We start from the raw sequence: 18,755 nt of genomic DNA on the forward strand, positions 1-18,755 counted from the left end.
TCTCCCAGGGGAGGTGGCAGGGCCTGGGCCCCCAGCATGGCACTAGTTCTTGGCTCCTGGCCTGGGGAGACGGGGGTTGTCTAACTGAAGCAGCTCTCAAAATAGACCCCATATCGGCTCAAGCAACACTAGGCAAATACAGAAAACAACTTTATTCCAAGGGCCAGGTTATTTAAAATTATGTACACTCATTCAAAACCATGTGGTGGGGCTGCACCCCAGCTCAGTGGAGGGAAAAGCCCTCTGTACAGCCGCCGAGGGCCTAAGGCACCCATCACCCAAAGGTGGGTCCGGTCCCTCTTGCCATGTGCCCTGGGGCTGGGCTGCCCGGTACAGTGGACCAGGCTCAGCCTAGGGGCCCAGGAAGACATCACTCAGGCCAGGAGGAGTCAGTCTCTAGGCTTCCCTGTGTCGAGGCCAGGCAGGAACCACCAGAGGTGGAGGTCGGCAGAAGGGAGTTAGGAGAGTGATTGCAGGGAGCGCGAGGTGGGGGCCGCAGCTCCTAGCTCCACACATCCAATGAGTAGCGGCCCTTGGTCATCAGCTTCTTGACATAGTCCACAGCCTGGGTGTGCTCCATGGGCCCAAACTCAGCCACAATGTCATAGAAGGTGTTCTGCACATCTTTGGCCATATTTCGAGCATCCCTGGGTGGAGAAGAGGTGGGGACAGGAAGGTGTGAGGGGACTTGCTGGAGCCACCCTGTAGGGTGGTCAGCACCCAGTGCCTCCCCGCTCCTTTTTACTCACCCGCAGACATAGATGTGGGCCCCGCCTTCATGGATCAGCTTCCACAGGTGTTCTTTGTCTCTCTTCAGTAGGTGTTGGACATAGACCTGGGGGAGGGGGTTAGCTGTGAGCAGGGTCCAGACCCCTCCCCCCACAGCACTGCCTCTTCAAGGGGCAGCCCAGCCCGTCAGCGCAGCTGCCTGCCTCACCTTGTGGGCCTGCTCCCGGGAAAAGGCCACATTAAGCTGTGTGAGGACCCCGTCCTTGTGGAAGTGGGCCAGCTCTTCACGGTACAGATAGTCCTCATCCGAGCGCCGACAGCCGTAGTATAGCAGCGTCTCTCCAACCTCCTTGCCTGGGCAGGGGTGAGGCTGTGGTGAAGGGGAGCGCCCTGGCTGGCTCCGGCTGACCACCAAACCAGAGTCCCATGGCTTACCTTGTTCCCGAAGCCAGGCTCGCTCCTGGATGAAGCCCATGAAGGGGGCAATCCCAGTGCCGGGGCCCACCATAATGACCGGGGTGGTGGACTTGAAAGGCAGGCGGAACTGAGATTTGCGCACGAACATGGGTACCAGGGCCCGGCGGCCATTCTCTCCTGCTGGTTCCTTGGCCCGAAGCCAGCTGGTGGCCACCCCCTTGTTCACTCTTCCAGACTTAGCTTCATACTCCACAGCCACGGCGCAGATGTGCACGGAATTGGGGTGGACCTGGAGGAAGGACTGCCGTGAGCCTGGCTTCAACCCCCTGAGGCCCTTTCTCAGCGGCTTCCCCTGCCGGGTATCCAGAGTCCACTGCCCTAGGCGGTGCCTCCCTGGCAGAGCTGGTGCCCTTCACCTTGGAAGACGAGGCAATGGAGTAGTAGCGGGCCTGCAGCCGCGGCAGCAGCTCACACAGGTGGTCGATGGGCGGCCGGAGTGATGGGTAGTCTTGCAGAATGGCTAAGATGTGCCTCCGGGCCTCCACCACCCAGCTCAGGTACAGCTCCTGAAGAGACAGGGCAGGAAGGTGTGGGCAAGAAGCCAGGGTGGGGTGGGTGAGGGGGTGAGGGGGTGTGTGAGTGTGTGTAGAGGCAGAGGATGCACAGGCTCACCTTGCCCTCGCCTGAGGACGACGCCATCTTGTGCAGGTGCTCTTGCTCCGAGGGCTCTGAGGCGTACTGCGCCAGCTCATAGAGCACATTGGTGCGTGGTGGGTTGGTGATGTCCAGGTAGTAGGTGAGGGCCGTGCGGTAGGTGGTGGGGCAGGGGAATGGGTGTTTCTTGTTGGACTCCTCTGCAGCAGGGAAGATAGATTGGATTGGGGTGAAGGGTCACACCCTGGGGCAGGGTAGGGTGTCACGGGAGGGTGGGGACGCTGTGGGCCCTTGTAGCAGGAAGCTGGCACCCTAGTCTGCTCTCTGTTGCCTCCTAGACTCTGTGGCAAGATTCAAGCTTTCTCAGGCTTGAACTTCAGGCCAGGCAGGAAGTGCCCACTGTAGGCTGCCAGGCCTTGGAGGAAGCCTTGTGTGGGAGGGGGCGGGCGGCAGTGTGGCTCTGACTGGAGGTCACTAAGGCAGCGGCAGGACTTGGGTGGGTACCAGATGCCTGTGCACAGTGGAAGGCCCTGGGACACAAGCACCGAGCTCCTGTCCAGGAAGCTGTGGTGGCTGGGCGCCCTTCCTAGCTGTCTGGGAAGCAGGGCTGGGCTGGCTCTGCCTTCTGGTCTCAAGTGTCCTCCATACCTATGACAGGGATAGCGGGCGAGCAAGCCAGACCTCTACACACAGAGATGGTGGCTTGGGGCATGGGCCATCAAGCAGGCCATCAGCACCTGGGCCACAGGCCATAGCAGCAGTCAACCTTCAGGCCTAGACAAGGCCCTCGATTCTAGAACTCACCGTCGAGATTGTTTAGAGACATGACGACATCCAGGTCAGCCCCCAGGATCTCCCCAATCTGGTTGACCAGGGTTGAGTCATTGGCTGGGTACACAGCCACATGGTCTCCAGATTCATACCTAGACGAGGTACAAGGCTCAGAAGGAAGCAAGCAGGCGACTCGGTGCCAGGCTTGCCCCAGGGGAGACGGGAGGCGGCAGGTACCTGATCTTAGAGTCTGAGATGTCCAATTCCAGGTGCATTAGATGCCGCTCGGTGCCCTGGTTCAGCTTCCGGTTGGTGGTGACAGCAGCCAGGAACGGATTCTTGGCATCAAAGGGGCTGATGTGAAGAAACAAAGTCAGTGATTGGCGTGGGACCTGCTTATGCTGGGAACTAGAGCTGGTAGGGGCCTCTGCGCCTTCAAGGGACATGAAGGAGCCAGACTGAATGTGACAAGGGCTGTCCCAGCCCCATGAGTGCAGTGAAGTGGGCAGAGCAAGGAGACACAGGCAAGGAGCAGGCTGGCCCCTAAGGAACTCGGGGGCCTGGGCCACGGGGTGGAAGCTACGTAGGGCCTGCATATCTGCACTGCACGTGGCTTTTGCACTTGCATTCAGAGAGCATGGTGTGGCTCGGAGCGACAGATCGAGGAGTCTGCCCCAGCAGAATGGCTGGCTTGACTCGGTGTGAGCAGGATGAGTGGGGAGGCTCTAGCATGAATCTCGACAGCACCCAGGGGTGTGGAGGGTCAAGTGAGCAATGTGATTTTGGACTTTTTTAATGGTTTCATGTACCCCAGGCTTGCCTTGGAACCCACTACACAGCTGAGGATAAATGGGAGTTTTGGTCTTCCTTCCTCCACGCCTGTGTGCTAAGCTTGGGGATGGAACCCTGAGCCTCATGTGTTAGGTAAGCAACAGTTGAGCTACATGCCCCATGGCAGTGGATTCTAAGGAGAGGAAGCTTAGAGACTTTTTGCCCAAGTTTGCCCTGCCAGGGCTTGGCTCCAGAGGCCTAAGAAGTGGGGAGTGGTACCCATCCCTTAAGACAACTTGTGCCCTTCCAGATAGTGGACACGAGAGTGCTGGTATCCCCACCATGCTCGCTCTGGGGTGACAGTACACAAGGGGCCCTGGGGCTGTCAGCCCCACTTCCCTTCCTCTACTCACGGTTTCTGGCTCTCGTAGCTCTTCAGACGGCCCATCTCACCCGTGTAGACCTTGGCAGTATCTATGTCTTCGTGGACCACAAGCTCATACTGGCGAATGCTGGGAATGGAAAACCAAGGGCTGGGCTCAGGACTAGGGAGAGGGAGGCTTCAGGGGCAGCCACAGAGAAAGAGCTCGAACTACTGAGGGACCATGGGTAGAAGACATGACAGTAGGATGCAGGGGACCCTATAGCAGACATACAGAAAAGCAAAAGACAGGACCAAGGCTGAAGGTGACCCCCCTCAGCCCCCTGAGAGCCTGAGCGCACTAGCTGGCCACAGAGCACAGGTGGGAGGGAAGCCATGATCTTGGTGATGCTACCAAGCACCTCACTCCCCTCACCTTCAGGGATCCTCTTCATTTGGAACAAGGGTGTCCCAGACCCTATGTCTGAGCTCTTGCCACCCCCACCTCGCTGTGTCCCCAGGGCCGCCCAGCCCAGCCCAGTCCCAGCTCTGGCCTTCCACTTACCTCGACTCCTCCCCAGTGGCTTCCACCCCGAAGAACTCGCACACAGCTGGCCAGAACTGCTCTCTCCATGTGATGAAATCCTCCTCCAAGCTGGGGAGAAGAGAGGGTTAGCCAGGCTAAGCATCAGCCTGCTCGCTCACCCTGAGGCTCCCACCCTGCTAGGGGAAGGAGGGTGGCCCACACGCCAGGCTGGCACCCGTGCAACTGAGGCACTCACTTCCCGTCGTCGTCACCGAGGCCCAACTCAAAGATGCGCTGGGCGCCAAGCTGCTCCAGCCGCTGGTCCACATACTTGCCCATGGCGTTGAAATGCTCATAGGTCTTGTTCCCAAGACCAAACACCTGTGTGGACAGCAGGGGAGGCTCTGAGGCCAGGGCTTCAGCCCACCTGGTGGGATCTGCTGTCTTTGGGGTGGACTTGGGAGCCTCTGGCACTGTGGGCACTGAGAAGAGCTGATGGCTTTATTTAGGGGATCTGTGGTCCACAGGTGGCTCTTCACAAACCATTTCTGACATCCCAAACCCAAGTGGCCAGCTTTGCTGGCAGCTCCAGTCCTTCTGCTTGGCCTTCTGTCCAGTAACCAATGGTCCCAGGGAGCAGGGAAGCAGGGAGGAGCCACTGTGGCTCCACCGGAGCAAGGATCAGGCAGCCTCTCTGCTGGAAGCAGAAGAGGCAGCTTGCACAGGAGAACCCTAGGGTTCTGGGGAGCTGCCACAGGCCAGCATGTGCCCACAGGATTCTGTGGAGACTCACAGCAAACTTGACCCCGGTGAGGTCCACATCAGTCTCCTGCAGCCAGTCATAGAAGTCCTGGGCGTTGTCGGTGGGGTCGCCCTCACCATACGTGGCCATGCAGAAGATGACCAGGGACTTGTCGATCTCAGGCAGGCTGCTCAGGTCGGCCTAGAGAGACAGGGGTGTCAACCTGCAGCCTGAGCCTGCAGCTGGCGGTGGAAGGGCCTTGCCAGGCAGCCCCTTATATATGTAAAAGGAGGTCTGGAGATGGAAGAAGACCCCTGTGACAGAGTGGACAGGGTCGCAGGGAAGGAGTGGGCATCCAGGGGAGGGGGGCTCTGAGAGAGGGTGCACCTTACAGGGCTCTCTTCAGTTGGGCAGTGGGGTTGTGGGTGCTGACGATGGCAACTCCCAGGCCAGCTGCTTCTGGCCTTCTACCTCTGGCTGATGGCGGTTTGTGCACTGTACAGAGCCACGCCATGTAAGGGAATGGAGGCAGGCAGTGCCAGAAAAACAAGCCTGGTGAGCTGGCGGACATAAGGGGCAGTATGCTCCTGGCCCTATCCCTTACAGACATGGCTGGCGTCTGTCATCCCATACTGTCTTAAGAGGAACCATACAGGCAAGGTGGCTATGGACTCCACTGCCCCTAACTATAGCCTCTGACCAAATTCTCAGCCCCTCTTGACCCCTTCACGACTCTGTTCCCACTTTTCCCTCAGCTTTAATGCACAAGTTACTAAGAACCTCCGCCTAAGCCATGCTTAGAGCGCTTTGAGATGCCCCATCCAACACCTTTCATAGACAGGAAATAGGTGTCCTTGGGTCCCTCCACTTGAGCAGCAGGGTGGGGCACACTCACCAAGTCATACTCTTCGGGGTCTGCGGACATGCCCCGCATCCCGTAGCGGTGGGCATCCTTGGACAGCCGGTTGGCAAACTCCTCAGCGGTACCAGTCTGAGAGCCATAGAATACGATAATGTTCCTTCCCTGTGGGAGGAGGCAGACACACAGGGTCAGTAAGGGGCCCAGGAACAGGCAGCCCCAAGTTCCCGGAGACATGGGCTGGGCCTGGCAAGTGGAGCCCTCTTAAGGGTCTTCTCTCCCTCTCCTGGCCTCAGTTCTCAGCGGAGATCTGACTGTCACCAATCAGAGAACAGACATCACCCAAAGGACTGAAGCTGGGGTCCACGCAGATCACTCAAGATCACACGCTAACCCTGATGCATAACACAACCTAACACCTAAAAAGAGGTGACTGGGAAAATATGCGTTGCAGACCTGCATCTTGCTTTATGTATGTACGTATCTGCAGACAGTGGATGTGATCCTTTGGTGTTTGTGGGAGGGTTCATGACCCCCATTCACACACAGGACACCAAATTCTGCAGGAGCTAAAGTCTCTTGTAATAATGGACTGAGACAGAGGCTGGAGAGATGCTCAGTGGTTAAGGGCACTTGCTGCTCTTGCTGCAGACTCAAGTTCTTGCATCCACGTCAGGTGGCCAGCTCCAGGGATCCAAAGGCCTCTGGCCTCAGTGGACACCTACACTCCTATGCACAACCCTCCTCCTACACATAATTAAAAATAATAAAAATTAAGCCAGGCAGTGGTGACACATGCCTTTAATCCCAGCACTTGGGAGGCAGAGGCAGGCAGATCTCTTGAGTTCAAGGTAGCCTGGTCTACAAAGTGCCAGGGCATCCAAGGCTACACAGAAAAACCCTGCCTTGACACCTCCTCCCTCCACCAAATAGTAGATCTTAAACGGGCATTTGCATGGGAGCTTCACACTTTTCAATTTTTAAAATATAAATTTTATCTTACATGTATGTATTTATGCATCACGTGTATTCAGGAACCACTGGAGACCAGAGGTATCTGATCCACAACTGGAGTGACACAGATAGTTGGGAGCCACCATGTGGGTGCTGGCTTTGTAGACCACGGTGGCCTTGAACTCAGAGGTCTGCCTGCCTCTGCCTCCTGAGTCCTGGGATTACCAGCATGCACCACCATGCACAGCTGCAGTAAGCACTTTTTTAAAATTTGGTTTTGAGACAGAGTTTCTATGTGTTACTATGGTTGGCCTCGACTTTTCATTTTCCTGCTTCAGCCTTCTTAGTGCCAAGATCGCAGGTCTATATCACCATATCTGGCTTCCAATACACCAATTTTGTGTGCTGTGTGCATGCGGGTGTGTCCATGCATCACTGCGTGACATCACTGTCGTTTGTTTTTGTTTGCTTTGTTTTTCAAGACAGGGTTTCTCTGTGTAGCTTTGCCTGTCCTGGACTCCCTTTGAACACCAGGCTGGCCTCGAACTCACAGCGATCCGCCTGCCTCGGCCTCCCAGGTGCTGGGATTAAAAGCATGTGCCACCATGCCAGGCTCTGTTTTTGTTTTTGTCATTTTGAGAGAAAGTTTCTGGCACTCACTAAGTAGGCTCTTTGTTGACCAGTGTGCCCCAGGAACCCAAAGCCCCAGGATTACAAGCATATGCTACAAGCACATGAGGGTTCTGGGAAATGGACTCAAAATTGTAAACTTTGATCATAAGGGAGGGTGTGTTCATACATCTCAGTTTATCCAAGGAAAGGTGGGGCCCCTTGTGCTGTGGTAAGATGAGGAAGCGCTCAGCCCTCCTGTCAGGAAGACTGGCCCTCTCCTGGGCCCCCTTGGTACCCACCGAGGCCAAGTCCTACTAAGCAGAAACAAGAATCTCACCGTTTTCTTCATCTTTTCCACAAAGCTGCTCTCTTTGACGGCTGGGGCCCTGAAAAACAAGACAGTCTGATGGGGACAGATGCAGCTGTTACAGGGTGGGTGTGACAGGCCATGATGGCACCTGTGGCAGTTTGTCCACCTATGCTAGCCCCTAGTGACAAAGCCAACAGCTGGAGCTGGTCCAATCACTCCTCTGTGTGCCTTGAATCATAAGTGAGCTTACAGAGGTCAGTCAGATTCAGGACAGCTCGGGGCTGGCCTGGAGATTTTCCCATGCTCTCCTCCTTCCTAGCGCCTGGCTCTTCCCCTCTCCATCTTCTGTCCCTTCACCTCAGGCAAACAGAGCACAAGCTGAAAGATGTTCTAGCTCCAGCCTGAGTCAGTGAGAAAACGGGAGACTCTGTGTCAAAAAGTGGGCGGGCAGAGATAACCCAGCAATTAAGAGAGCTTGATCCAAAATCATGGGTCTGGCACCACGTGACACACTGGGCATCCTATGCTCTCTCTAGCTTGGGTGTGCACACAGATGCACAGACTTTCACGAATATGTAGAACTTAATAAGCAAGGTCTATGGCACGTGAGAGGACTTCCGGCCTCTACATACCTGTGCATCACGTGCATGTGACACCCATCCACATACAGACACACACAAACCCATAAGAAAATAAAGACAACTACAAGTGGGAAGCCCATGGCTTTGATAATTCCAGCACTCGGGAGGCGGAAGCAGGGGATCGCTATGGGTTTCGGGCCAGCCTGGTCTACACAGAGAGAGAGTTCCAGAGAAACCCTGTCTTGAAAAAACCACACCAAACCCAAAAAGTGGGAAGCTCTGGGTAGAGACTGGTGTAAGAGAAGATGTTCCAGAAAGAAACCCCGCTCTTGCTTCTCTGGTCTGACCCCCTACACCCTTGAGTGGACACATGGACTTGATGCCCCCTGGATTTGGCGGCCTTCTCTGACGCCTTCCCACCAACCCCTACTGTCCTTCAACACTACATTTGAGTATCCTCAGAGCAACCGTTCCCTGCTCCCCCCAACATCAAGGTCACTGTCCTTGACAGCACATTCATCCATGGAACACCCACCACATATTCAGGTGGCTTCTCTTGAGGCCTGGCTTTAATAATTCAGGGGAGCTGTCTGTGTGCCTGCTTGGCACCCGGCACACAATTCATGGCTTTCCGCACTGCTGGCCCAGGTCTCCCACCCAGCATCTGGCACGCAGAGGAGACAGAGGCCTCTGGGGACATTTCCCACTCTGGGCTGAGAAGCCAGCTCCTGGCTTTTCTCGAAAGACAGATGTTTCCATAGGAATCACATCTCTGGCCTGGGCACACAGGGCGGGAACAGGCACCATGCCAGGTGCTGAGGGTGGGGACCAGAACGTGCCATCTCTGTCTTCCAAGGGCCTGTTCTGTCCCTGAGCTAGAGCCCAGGGGAATCACAGCAGGAGAAGAGAAGCCACATCAGGGGCAGAGCTGGCTGCAAATCTAGGTCCTGTCACCACATAGGCATGTGACGTCCCGGCCCTACTCCCTGAAGGGTTAGGCTACTTACTGGACTTGACTTCCACAGTGTCTCCTGAGCCCTGCCAGGCATCTGGAACTGGAGTGACACTCAAGGAGACAAAGTTTTCTTGGAAAGTGAACAGTTGTCTGGGCCAGCCTGTGATTTCAGATATCCAGCAGCCTAAGGTGGCACAGGGCCACAAAGGTGCTGGTGCCCAGTACCAGAGACAGGAAAGGCTGGGCTCTATTCTCAAGAGATAGAGCAGCAGGCTCCCGAGGGCAACAGACCACATAGCTGGCGGGGAGCTGGCAGGGTCTGAGGCTCATCTCCTGCTGCATATGAAAGGGGCCCAACTCCAGGCCAGCTGCCTCTGGCCCCTGGTGAGGGGACAGCCCTGGACAGCTTTGCCTGGAGATATTCCCTTTGACCCAGGGGCAAAACCCCCAACACCCAGCACTTCTTATGTGCGAATGTGGCGTGTCAACCTCAGGTGTCATTCCTCAAGCCCTGTCCACTTTGTTCAGAAAAGGTCTCTCACTTGCCTGGAGCTCAGCACTCTGGTTAGGTTGCCTGGACACCAAGCCCTGGCCAGGGACCTGCCCACCCAGCACCTTCCCAGCATTGGGACTACAAGCCTGCCTCCATGCCCAGCTTCTTTACACAGGTTCTGCAGACCAAACTCAGACTCTCACGCTGCGTACCAGGCACTTTACAGAGCCATTTTCCCACCCACACCTGAACACTTCTTAGGCCCAGTGCCTGCCCCTTGATTAGCTTGACTTTTTGGCCCTGGGGGGCCAGAAGGTCTCTCCCTCTGCTCCCCTTACTCATTCAGATCCAGCAGGGGCAGTAGTCAGGGGACCCTGTGCTGGGCAGTCACACTATGTCCCTCTTGCTTGGGAGCAGCTCCCAGCCAGCTCAAGGAAGCAGACCGGGTAGCACCCAATTCATAGCAGGCCATCTGACCCTTCCCCAGGAAGCTGCCTTTCCCTTAGGCAGTGGATGGCAGCCATGTGCCCCCTGCCCGTGGGCTACCCACACATCTGCGCTAGGGTGAGGACTGACCTTCTCAGAGTGGGCTCCTCCGCTGGAGATGAGTATGCACACCCCATGGTGCCCCTTGTTCCCAAAAGGGATTAGGGGAAAAGGAAGGTCCTACACTGAGCTCTGCTGCAGCCGGCTGGGAGCTGACAGAAAGGAAGTTCAGTTCTGTCCATCCTCAGTATGGCGGGGTAGGCTGCTTGGGCCCAAAAACTCCGAAAGTGCCACCAGACACCCCATAAGTCCTCAGAATCCTTCAGTACTTCTGCCTGCCTCTGTCCCCATGAGCCTGTGAACTTTGCAACATCTGGCAGCTCCAGCGGGACTCTGGATTGAGACTGCAGCCTCCCATGATCCCCTGCGGCTGGGGTAACACCCCCCCCCCATGGGCTGAGGGAAGGAGAGAACCTTTCTGCACACACCCCCACTCAGTCTCCTTGGCAACTGTTTATATCAGGGCCCCACTCCCCACACCCTCCCCCTTTCCCATTACGAAGGGAAAATAAAAAGGATGGAGAACAAAGCTGTCCCAGCCCTGACACAGAGACGTGTGCAGGTTGCAACAATAAGAACCCAAAGCAGCCATTGCTGCTGCCAGAGCCTGTAAAGATAACGGACCCTGTCATCTGGGGACATCCTGGGCACTACAGGGAGATGTACCTGTAAAGATAACGGACCCTGTCATCTGGGGACATCCTGGGCACTACAGGGAGGTGTACTTCCCCCTTTCCTACCCCATGCAGTAGGGGCAGCCAGCACAAGGTTGCATGTCTTAAGAAACCCCCTTCTTGGTACCCAGGCCCAGACCCCAGAGCACTGTGCAGGTGGCAGCTGGCCCAAGTTGTGGGAGCCCAGACACCACGTGGCTCCACAGCAGAGCCTGACCGGTTCCAATTAGCGCCCCCATCCCATCCCTCCACCGGGAGCAGGCGTCTCTGCCAGAGTGGGCCAGAAGAGAGGAAGGGGAGGAGAGGGGCGGGGAAAGCACTGACTCACTGGGTGAACCCAGGCGCCTCAAGGGGGTGGGTGCATTTTTTTGCTCCTGTCCCAGGCAACGGTGGCGGAGAAGCACGTCTGAAAGCTGAGGCAACTCAAATTTAATTTTCTGTGTGGTAGAACTGATTCCTCCTGGGAGATCCCGCTGCTGGGGAGGGACCTGGGAAGCTGCTTTTGAACTTGCAGAGCCTGGCTGTCTGGCGACTAATGTGTCCAGACCACAGGGTTAAGAGGCGGAAAGGGGGCATGAGAATGGCGGCAGCAGAATCAGGACAGGCTAGATGGCCTGTGCAGAGCTGAGAGAAAGATGGGGTGCTCCCAGGAGCTGTTCTAAAGGGACCTGGGCGCCAGGGCAGGTAGAGGGCTGACAGAGGCCTCAGGCCAAATACAAGACAGGGCTGGCTCAGGTGGTGGTGCGTATCCCCAACCCCAGCACTCTAGAGGCTAAGGCATGAGGAGATAGTTCAGGCCTGCCTAGACTACACATTCGGTTTGTCTCAAAAGACCAAAGAGAGTTGGTAGTGCAGCTCAGTGGGCAGTGGAGCTGTCAGGGTCGTCTCTACCCCAGCACCACCTAAACCAGCAGTGGGGTGAATGGGATCTGTACACTTGTAATTCCAGAACTCAGGGGCGGAGACGGGAAGAACGGGAGCTCAGCGTCCTCCTCTACATAGGAGCATAACAAAGCACGGGCCAGCTTGAGCTAATAAGTCAACAAAAGAAAAGGAAAACAAGCCCAGGGCCAACGTGCTGGCCAGGGTTACCAACTTGACACAAGCTAACATCATCTGAGAGTCGGGAACCCCAGGTGAGGAAATGCCTCCATAAGACCTGGCTGTAGACAGACTTGTGGGGCATTTTCCTAATTAGTGATTATTGATGTAGGAGGGGCCATCCCTAGGCTGTGGTCCTGGATTCTATAAGAGCTCAGGTTGAGCACGCCATGAGGAGTAAGCCAGTAAGTAGCACTCCACTGCAGGAGGCATGCTGGTGACGGAGACCACACCCGATCCTCCCTAGACCCTCTATAGAACCCCTCTGTGTGGAAGGTATCACATGTAGTCAAAGCTACAGAACCATCGTTATGGGAGACGTCACATGTACTTTTACAAAAAGTACTAATGTAGTCACGTCTTAAGCTTTATTGTGAATATGGAAATGACTTAATTTATCACCAGGGAAGTTTTCACTGTGTCATGCTGTGCTTAAATGTGCCTAAAACAAACTATACAGGCTGAAATCCTTAAGTTTGACCTAATCCTGGCTACTTGGCTGTGTTGAATTGAGCTACCTTTCTTGCCTCCTGTAGACCATTACTCTGCTGGCTGTGGTGGTCACAGAGACCCTTGCATTCCCTCGTGGCCTCTGTATTGGCTCCTACCTACAGATTCCCCCCGTTTCAGTTCCTGCTGTGGCGTCCCTCAAGGACTGTGATTCAGGATACGCCAGTTAAATAAACCCTCTCCCCAACAAGCTCCTTTTGGTCCTGGTTTCATCACAGCAGAGAAACCCTAACTAAGACAGCCAATGAATGACTTAATGAGGTAAAGTGCCTTGGTTGCACAGTTAATCCTGAGACAGGCCATATTTGGAACGCCAACAGGAAGAGCAGAACCCAGCTGATGGAAGAGCAGAAAATGCGGGTGACCTCAACAGGTGGCAGCAGAGGTCCCAGACCTGTGTTTGCAGAAGGGCTCCTTCTAGCCACTTTTGGGTCAGACATTGTGCCCTGCCCACCCTTTATGTGGACAGGGAGGAAGAAACACACACCCCCAACAGAGTTTCTCTGTGTAACGGAACTCTCTCTGTAGGCCAGGCTGGCCTTGAACTCCTAGAGATCTACCTGTCTCTGTCTCCTGAGTGCTTGGATTAAAGCTGTGCACCACCACGACTGGCTCTCTCTCTCTTTAAAAAAAAAAATCACATTTTAAGTTTATTTATTTTAGGATTTTACATGTATGAGTATTTTGCCTAAATATGACTGTGCACCATGTGTGTGCCAGCTGCCCTCCAAGGTCAGAAGATGCCATCAGGTCCCTTGGGACTGTGAGCCACCATGTGGGTGTTGGGAATCGAACGCAGGTCCTCTGCAAGATTAGCCAGTGCTCCTAACTGCTGAGCCTTCCCTTCAGCCATGCCTTTTTCTCTGAGAAACACGTCTGTGTTTCTAGCTTTGTGATCAGTGGTGCAAGGACATCTGTATAAGAAGGGTGGCCCTGACTGGAAGTGGCAAGATCCCCCTGATGCTCCTCCATCTCCTGACGTAAGAGGCCTGCAGCCTTGACTCCTGGCAGGGCTGGGATTTCAAAGGAGAGCAGATCCCAAAAGAAAGGTCACTTGAGGAAATGAGAGTCTTTGAGGCTTTTCTAAACAAGCCCCAGAGGGGCACAATCGGCCAGTTCTGGACGGTAGGAAACGATGAAGCAACAGACTGGAGTTCTTTCACACAAATATTTCAAGGAAGAGACGGGGATGGACGGAGGCCAAGAACTGACATGGAATGGATGCCGTGTTTATGACAGTTGCCATTCTCAGACAGGCAGCGCTAGACATCTACCTACGGCTGTGAGGCTGGCCACGGGGCACTGCCGCAACACTGCTGACTGCGATACTGTGTTTACAGTACGTGTGTCAAGACTCAGTCGTGGCACTTGCGAAGCGACTCGGTGGGTAAAGGCACTTGCTGATCTGAGTTCGAGCCTTGGGACCCATGTTTATAGGTACAAAGAGGGGGTTTTAGAACTGGGGATGTGACTCAGAGGTAGAGTGCCTGCTGAGCATACACAACTCTGGGTTCCAACCCCAACAGTAAAAGAAAAGTGAGAAGAGGGAATTTTATTGTGTGCAAATATACCTGAATATACCCAATTACCCTCCACAAAGAGAGAGGCATATGCTGCATTAACTGATCGCAATAAATGGGGTTTAGATACTGAATTAAAAATTTTTTTTCAGCCGGGCGTGGTGGCGCACGCCTTTAATCCCAGCACTCAGGAGGCAGAGGCAGGCGGATCACTGTGAGTTCGAGGCCAGCCTGGTCTACAGAGCGAGTCCAGGACAGCCAAGGCTACACAGAGAAACCCTGTCTCAAAAAAGACCAAAAAAAAAAAATTTTTTTTTTCAACTTAAAAATCTAAAGACAAAGCTCTGATCAGCTAATCAGAGATAAGAACAAATGCCATCTGGAGAAAAGCTATTGCTACCCTGGAGACTGTGAGGGTAGAATTAATTAATTGTGTGATGTCTAAAAGCGGTGTGCGTGGTGTTAAAAATGGCTGGTGAGACAACTCAGTGGGTAAAGGTGCTTGCCACCAAGCCTGACGACCCGAGTTCAATGCCTGGAACCTCCATAGTGAGAGGCGCGCTGAGTCCTGTCCTCTGAGCTCTTGGCAGTCAGTGCTAAGGGCAGAATGATGCAACAGCCATGCCTGGCTTCCACTACCCGGGCGCTGGGGATCCTATGGAGCCCCTCCTAGCTACTCCAGGTATCCAGAACCCAACCACAGCACCTGGACACTATCACTGCTGCCCAAATAGTGCGCTGTGTCTGAAGCTAGAGCCACGTTGCAGCCCTTCCTGGAACCCTTTGCCCATGCCCAGGCGGAATCTCTCCCCACCTCTTAGGCTCCCTAACTTTATACGCCTTTGACCCAGTACAGTGTAACCCAGAGGATCTGTGTACAGGGCTGGGACTGCCCTTGTCTGAGGCTTTGGCACAGATGCTTGTCAGTGTGTGTCAAGATTTTCAATAGCGTCTACCATCTCCACCCTCTTTTGGTACCAGAGAAGCCTGGGATATGCTCCATGCTCCGTTTTGTTGTAGGTACTACTCTCAGCAGAAATTCTGCCCAAGAGAGAAGTTCCAAGCAAAGTTCTGGGCAGTATGCCCTCTCCCAGCCCCGGGAGGGTGAAATGGCCCAAGTGGCTTCCTGCCACAGTGATGCTGACATGGCCCAGGAAATAGGCACTTCCAGGACTCTGGGTGTTGTCGTGTCAGTTCGGGTTTCTATAAATACCCAGTTATGCCATTGTTCTGCTCTAATCCCAGGTGTGGAGTAAGAGGCCGCTTCACAGCAGGTGATTATGATTTGCCTCGTACACTGGCAGGGGTGTGATCTTTGGCACCTGCAGATCATTTATGTTTGGACTTCTGGGCACTCTTGAAAGGGTATAAATGCCAGAGGCACCCCCCCCCCCGTCACCCCCCTCCTGAGGAGAGGAGTGGGGCAGACACAATGCTGTGAAGAAGAAAGTGGCTGCTGCTTTCCCTTGCTGCTCCTGGTTGCTATTGTTGCAGTTTGAGGAGAAGTTTGACATATCCTGACTATAAGGTTTGGACTTGCCCCAAGGCACCCAACGACCCCCTAATCAGCAGGAAGTAGTCTAAAGAGCTCTACACCTCCTTTCCCCTCTAACCTTCTTCCTCACCTACCTAGTGTTGAGGGTGGGTGGGAAGAAATAAGTAAGAGTTGGAAGGGAGGCAGAGGTATAAGAACCTAATAAACTAGCCAAACAAATACGTCAACAGGTGCAGCCTGCAGAAGGTTCCCAGCTGGTGTCTTTACTAGCCACACACTGTCAGTGGCAGCAGGGACAGTGTTCAGGTGCAGAGAGCTATGTTTAGATCTGTGGGAAGGCCACAGAGGCTTGCACTCCCAGAGAGTCGCCTGGGCCCCCAGGGGCAACTCCTGACTTGTTTTGTACCTCTTTGGACTCAGAGTGCTTGCTGGCCAGACTGCAGCTAGCTCGTTACTTTGGTTTGTGTGAACGTCCATACCCTTGGAGCTAAGGATGGTGCTTGGTTTGAGAGAGCACTTGCCTGATGATGCACAAAGCCCCCCCTCTCCCTGGTTTGGTGCTGAGCATCACATTGCTTAAGTCAGCTGAGGTGGTGTACACCTGTAATACCAGCAGGTGGGTGGAGGCAGGAGGATCAGAATCCAATATAGCCAGTCAGAGGTTGGCCTGGCTACATGAGACTTGCCCTCAAAAGATAAATAAGACCAGAGAGATGACTCACAGTGAGTAAAAGTGCCTGCCCATAAGCCTGTGTCGGATACCTAGGACCCCCATGGCGGGAGACGAGAACTGACTCCTGCACACTGTCCTCGACTTCAACGTGTGCACACACACATACATACACACAAATATATGCATAGCCCAGTGGTTTCATGCTCCATGGCATGCAGCCCCATACTAAGGCTGTCAAAGACTTTATGAAGCATCACTTCTAGAAGCCTTGGTAGGAATGTGTGATATGGGGGGTGGGGATGAGAAGGGTGGCGCACGCCTTTAATCCCAGCACCTGGGAGGCAGAGCAGGCAGATCTCTATGAGACTGAGGCCACTGAAGTCTGGTCCTCAGAGCAAGTTCCAGAACACCCAAACCCTGAATTTAAAACCCATGAATAAATAAACAACAATGATTTTTTTTTTAAAGCATAATAGGATCTGGGGATTTAGTTCAGTGGTAAAGCGCTTGCCTAGCAAGCACAAGGCCCTGGGTTTGATCCTCAGCTCAAAAGAAGAAGAGGGAAAAAAGAAAGTTAAAAGAAGTACAATAGACCACGTGGCTTTGATTCCAGCAATGGGGAGGTAGAGAGGACCATTGAGTTTGAGACCAGCCTGTGTTATACCCTGAGACTGTTAGAGGGAAAACAAACAAACAAACACACACAGCAAAAACAACAACAAATAAAGAGGTGTTTAAACAAATCCAATAAACTCACTCTGATAGTCACAGAACAAAAACAAAAAACAACCAAGCATACATGCTCGAGATGCCTCTGCTGCCTAGGTATTTGGATTAAAGGCATGTGTCACCTTGCCTGGCAACCTTGTACTCTTGATCTTCCCACATTTCACAAGTGCTGGGATTACAGGTGTGTGCCACCTGGCAACCTTTGACTTTTTGAGACAGAATCTTGCTGAAGTTGCCTAGGTTGGCCTTGAGCTTGCTCTGTAGCTGGGCCTATCTCCTGAAAAAAGATTGGGTAGCAGCAGGACCTCCATTTTATAAATGGTAGAACAAGGCCAGCTTGGAGGGTAGGACCAGGCTACTGGTCCCTTTATCTTTAGGTGAGGACATGTTTACTACAAATAGTGTCCCTACACCAGGAAGGTACCCAGGGCTAGCACAGGCCGGAGAGGCTGGATTCCAGCTCAAGGCCACCCCACCCCACCCCCGCTTAGTCCTAGCAGCCTAGGTGTGGCTGTACCCTCAGGACAGGGTTCTGGATTTTTTGCTGAAGGAAACCAGCCCTTTAGGAATGTGTCTCCTAGTTTCACCCGAAAGATTCCCCAGCCAGTAATAGGAGGAGAGATAAGAGTGTCTCCCCAGCCTAGATCCGGGCTGCAGCATGGAGGCCCTGCCTAGAATAGGTACAGTCAAGTATTTGATCACCTGCGTCAACAAAGCACCTTTCATCACCCTCACTTTTCAGCTGCTTTTTGCCTTTGTAGCCCAGGCTGGCCTCAAACTTGCTCTATAGCTGAGAGTGACCCTCACTGCCTGATCTTTTTGTGTTCAGCTCACAAGTTCTGGGATTACAGATGTGCTCCAGGCTTTTTATTTTTATTTTTAAATTTTTAAATTACATTTATTTACTGTGTGTATGTGTGTGTGTGTTTGGGGAGGGGTGGAGGGGAGGGAGAGAGAATGCGAATGAGCCACCATGTGGTTGCTGGGAAATGAACTCAGGACCTTTGGAAAAGCACTCAGTGCTCTTAACCTCTGAGCCATGGTGCCTGGGCAACAGTGCACTAGCAGAAACAAGGACAAACTGGAGGAGCCGGTTCTCTCTTTCTACCGTGTGGGTCCTGGGAATTAAACTCAGGTTGCCAGGCTTGGTGGCAAGTACCTTTACCCAAAGAGCCATTTTCCTGACCCTACTTCTCATTTTTGAGACAATATCTCTGTAAGTTGGGAGGGACACAGTGGGCAAAGACCTCAGGAGACACTGGCTCAGTAAATCATTGATGGAGACGGTAAGACTGAATCCAGTTCTGTTTTGTTTTCCACGTGTATGTGTGTCTTATTATTAAAGAAGAAAAAGCATCTTCTACTCGTAGGGTCACACCCCAAACTTAAGCCTCTAATTGCTAGGAAGCTGGCTTCTTCTAGCCTGCAGCCCCAGCACAGGGAACAGCGTGGAAGGAAGAGGTGCCAAGGATAACCAGCAAAAGGGATAACCAAGGAGCCGCTGAGGGTACCACTCACGCTTGGATCTTGCTGAACTCTGGCACCTCTTCTTTCTTCTTTCTAAAGATGAACCAGTAGGTCAGGACCCCGACGATGAGAGAAAACAGAACCATGTCCGTCGTGCTGAATAGAGACACTTCTTCGGCCACTGCCTCAGGCATGGTGGCACTGGTGTCTTTGTGAGAGTCCCCCATGTTGGTGACAGAACTGGTAGGAAAGAAACAGCAGATGTCAGGGAGGAGTAGAGCGCCCCTGAAGCTGGTGGAGGTGCC

The 18,755-nt window shown here is 53.7% G+C and overlaps 1 protein-coding gene across 2 annotated transcripts in view; it reads right to left on the reverse strand.

Moving 5' to 3' along the window:
- Positions 1 to 137: 137 nt before the first annotated feature.
- Positions 138 to 18,755, reverse strand: part of POR (cytochrome p450 oxidoreductase) — a 44,055-nt gene continuing 25,437 nt past the window's right edge. The window contains exons 2-16 of one of the 2 annotated variants that reach the window (XM_084764603.1): positions 18,502 to 18,690; positions 7,734 to 7,782; positions 5,867 to 5,995; positions 5,023 to 5,172; positions 4,486 to 4,610; positions 4,269 to 4,358; positions 3,756 to 3,854; positions 2,809 to 2,925; positions 2,605 to 2,723; positions 1,819 to 2,000; positions 1,563 to 1,712; positions 1,165 to 1,435; positions 938 to 1,083; positions 750 to 835; positions 138 to 647 (exon numbers count right to left, since the gene is read on the reverse strand). In XM_084764603.1, the coding sequence (XP_084620729.1) occupies positions 503 to 647; positions 750 to 835; positions 938 to 1,083; positions 1,165 to 1,435; positions 1,563 to 1,712; positions 1,819 to 2,000; positions 2,605 to 2,723; positions 2,809 to 2,925; positions 3,756 to 3,854; positions 4,269 to 4,358; positions 4,486 to 4,610; positions 5,023 to 5,172; positions 5,867 to 5,995; positions 7,734 to 7,782; positions 18,502 to 18,690 (2,047 nt within the window). In that variant the 3' untranslated portion in view covers positions 138 to 502. Of the gene's footprint in view, positions 648 to 749; positions 836 to 937; positions 1,084 to 1,164; positions 1,436 to 1,562; positions 1,713 to 1,818; positions 2,001 to 2,604; positions 2,724 to 2,808; positions 2,926 to 3,755; positions 3,855 to 4,268; positions 4,359 to 4,485; positions 4,611 to 5,022; positions 5,173 to 5,866; positions 5,996 to 7,733; positions 7,783 to 10,311; positions 10,374 to 18,501; positions 18,691 to 18,755 lie in introns of those variants that run through there. The other variant, XM_084764604.1, reaches the window with a different exon arrangement.

This window comes from Acomys minous, assembly GCF_964271855.1.
Source record: "Acomys minous genome assembly, chromosome: 16".
In the NCBI taxonomy this organism is placed as follows: Eukaryota; Metazoa; Chordata; class Mammalia; order Rodentia; family Muridae; genus Acomys; species Acomys minous.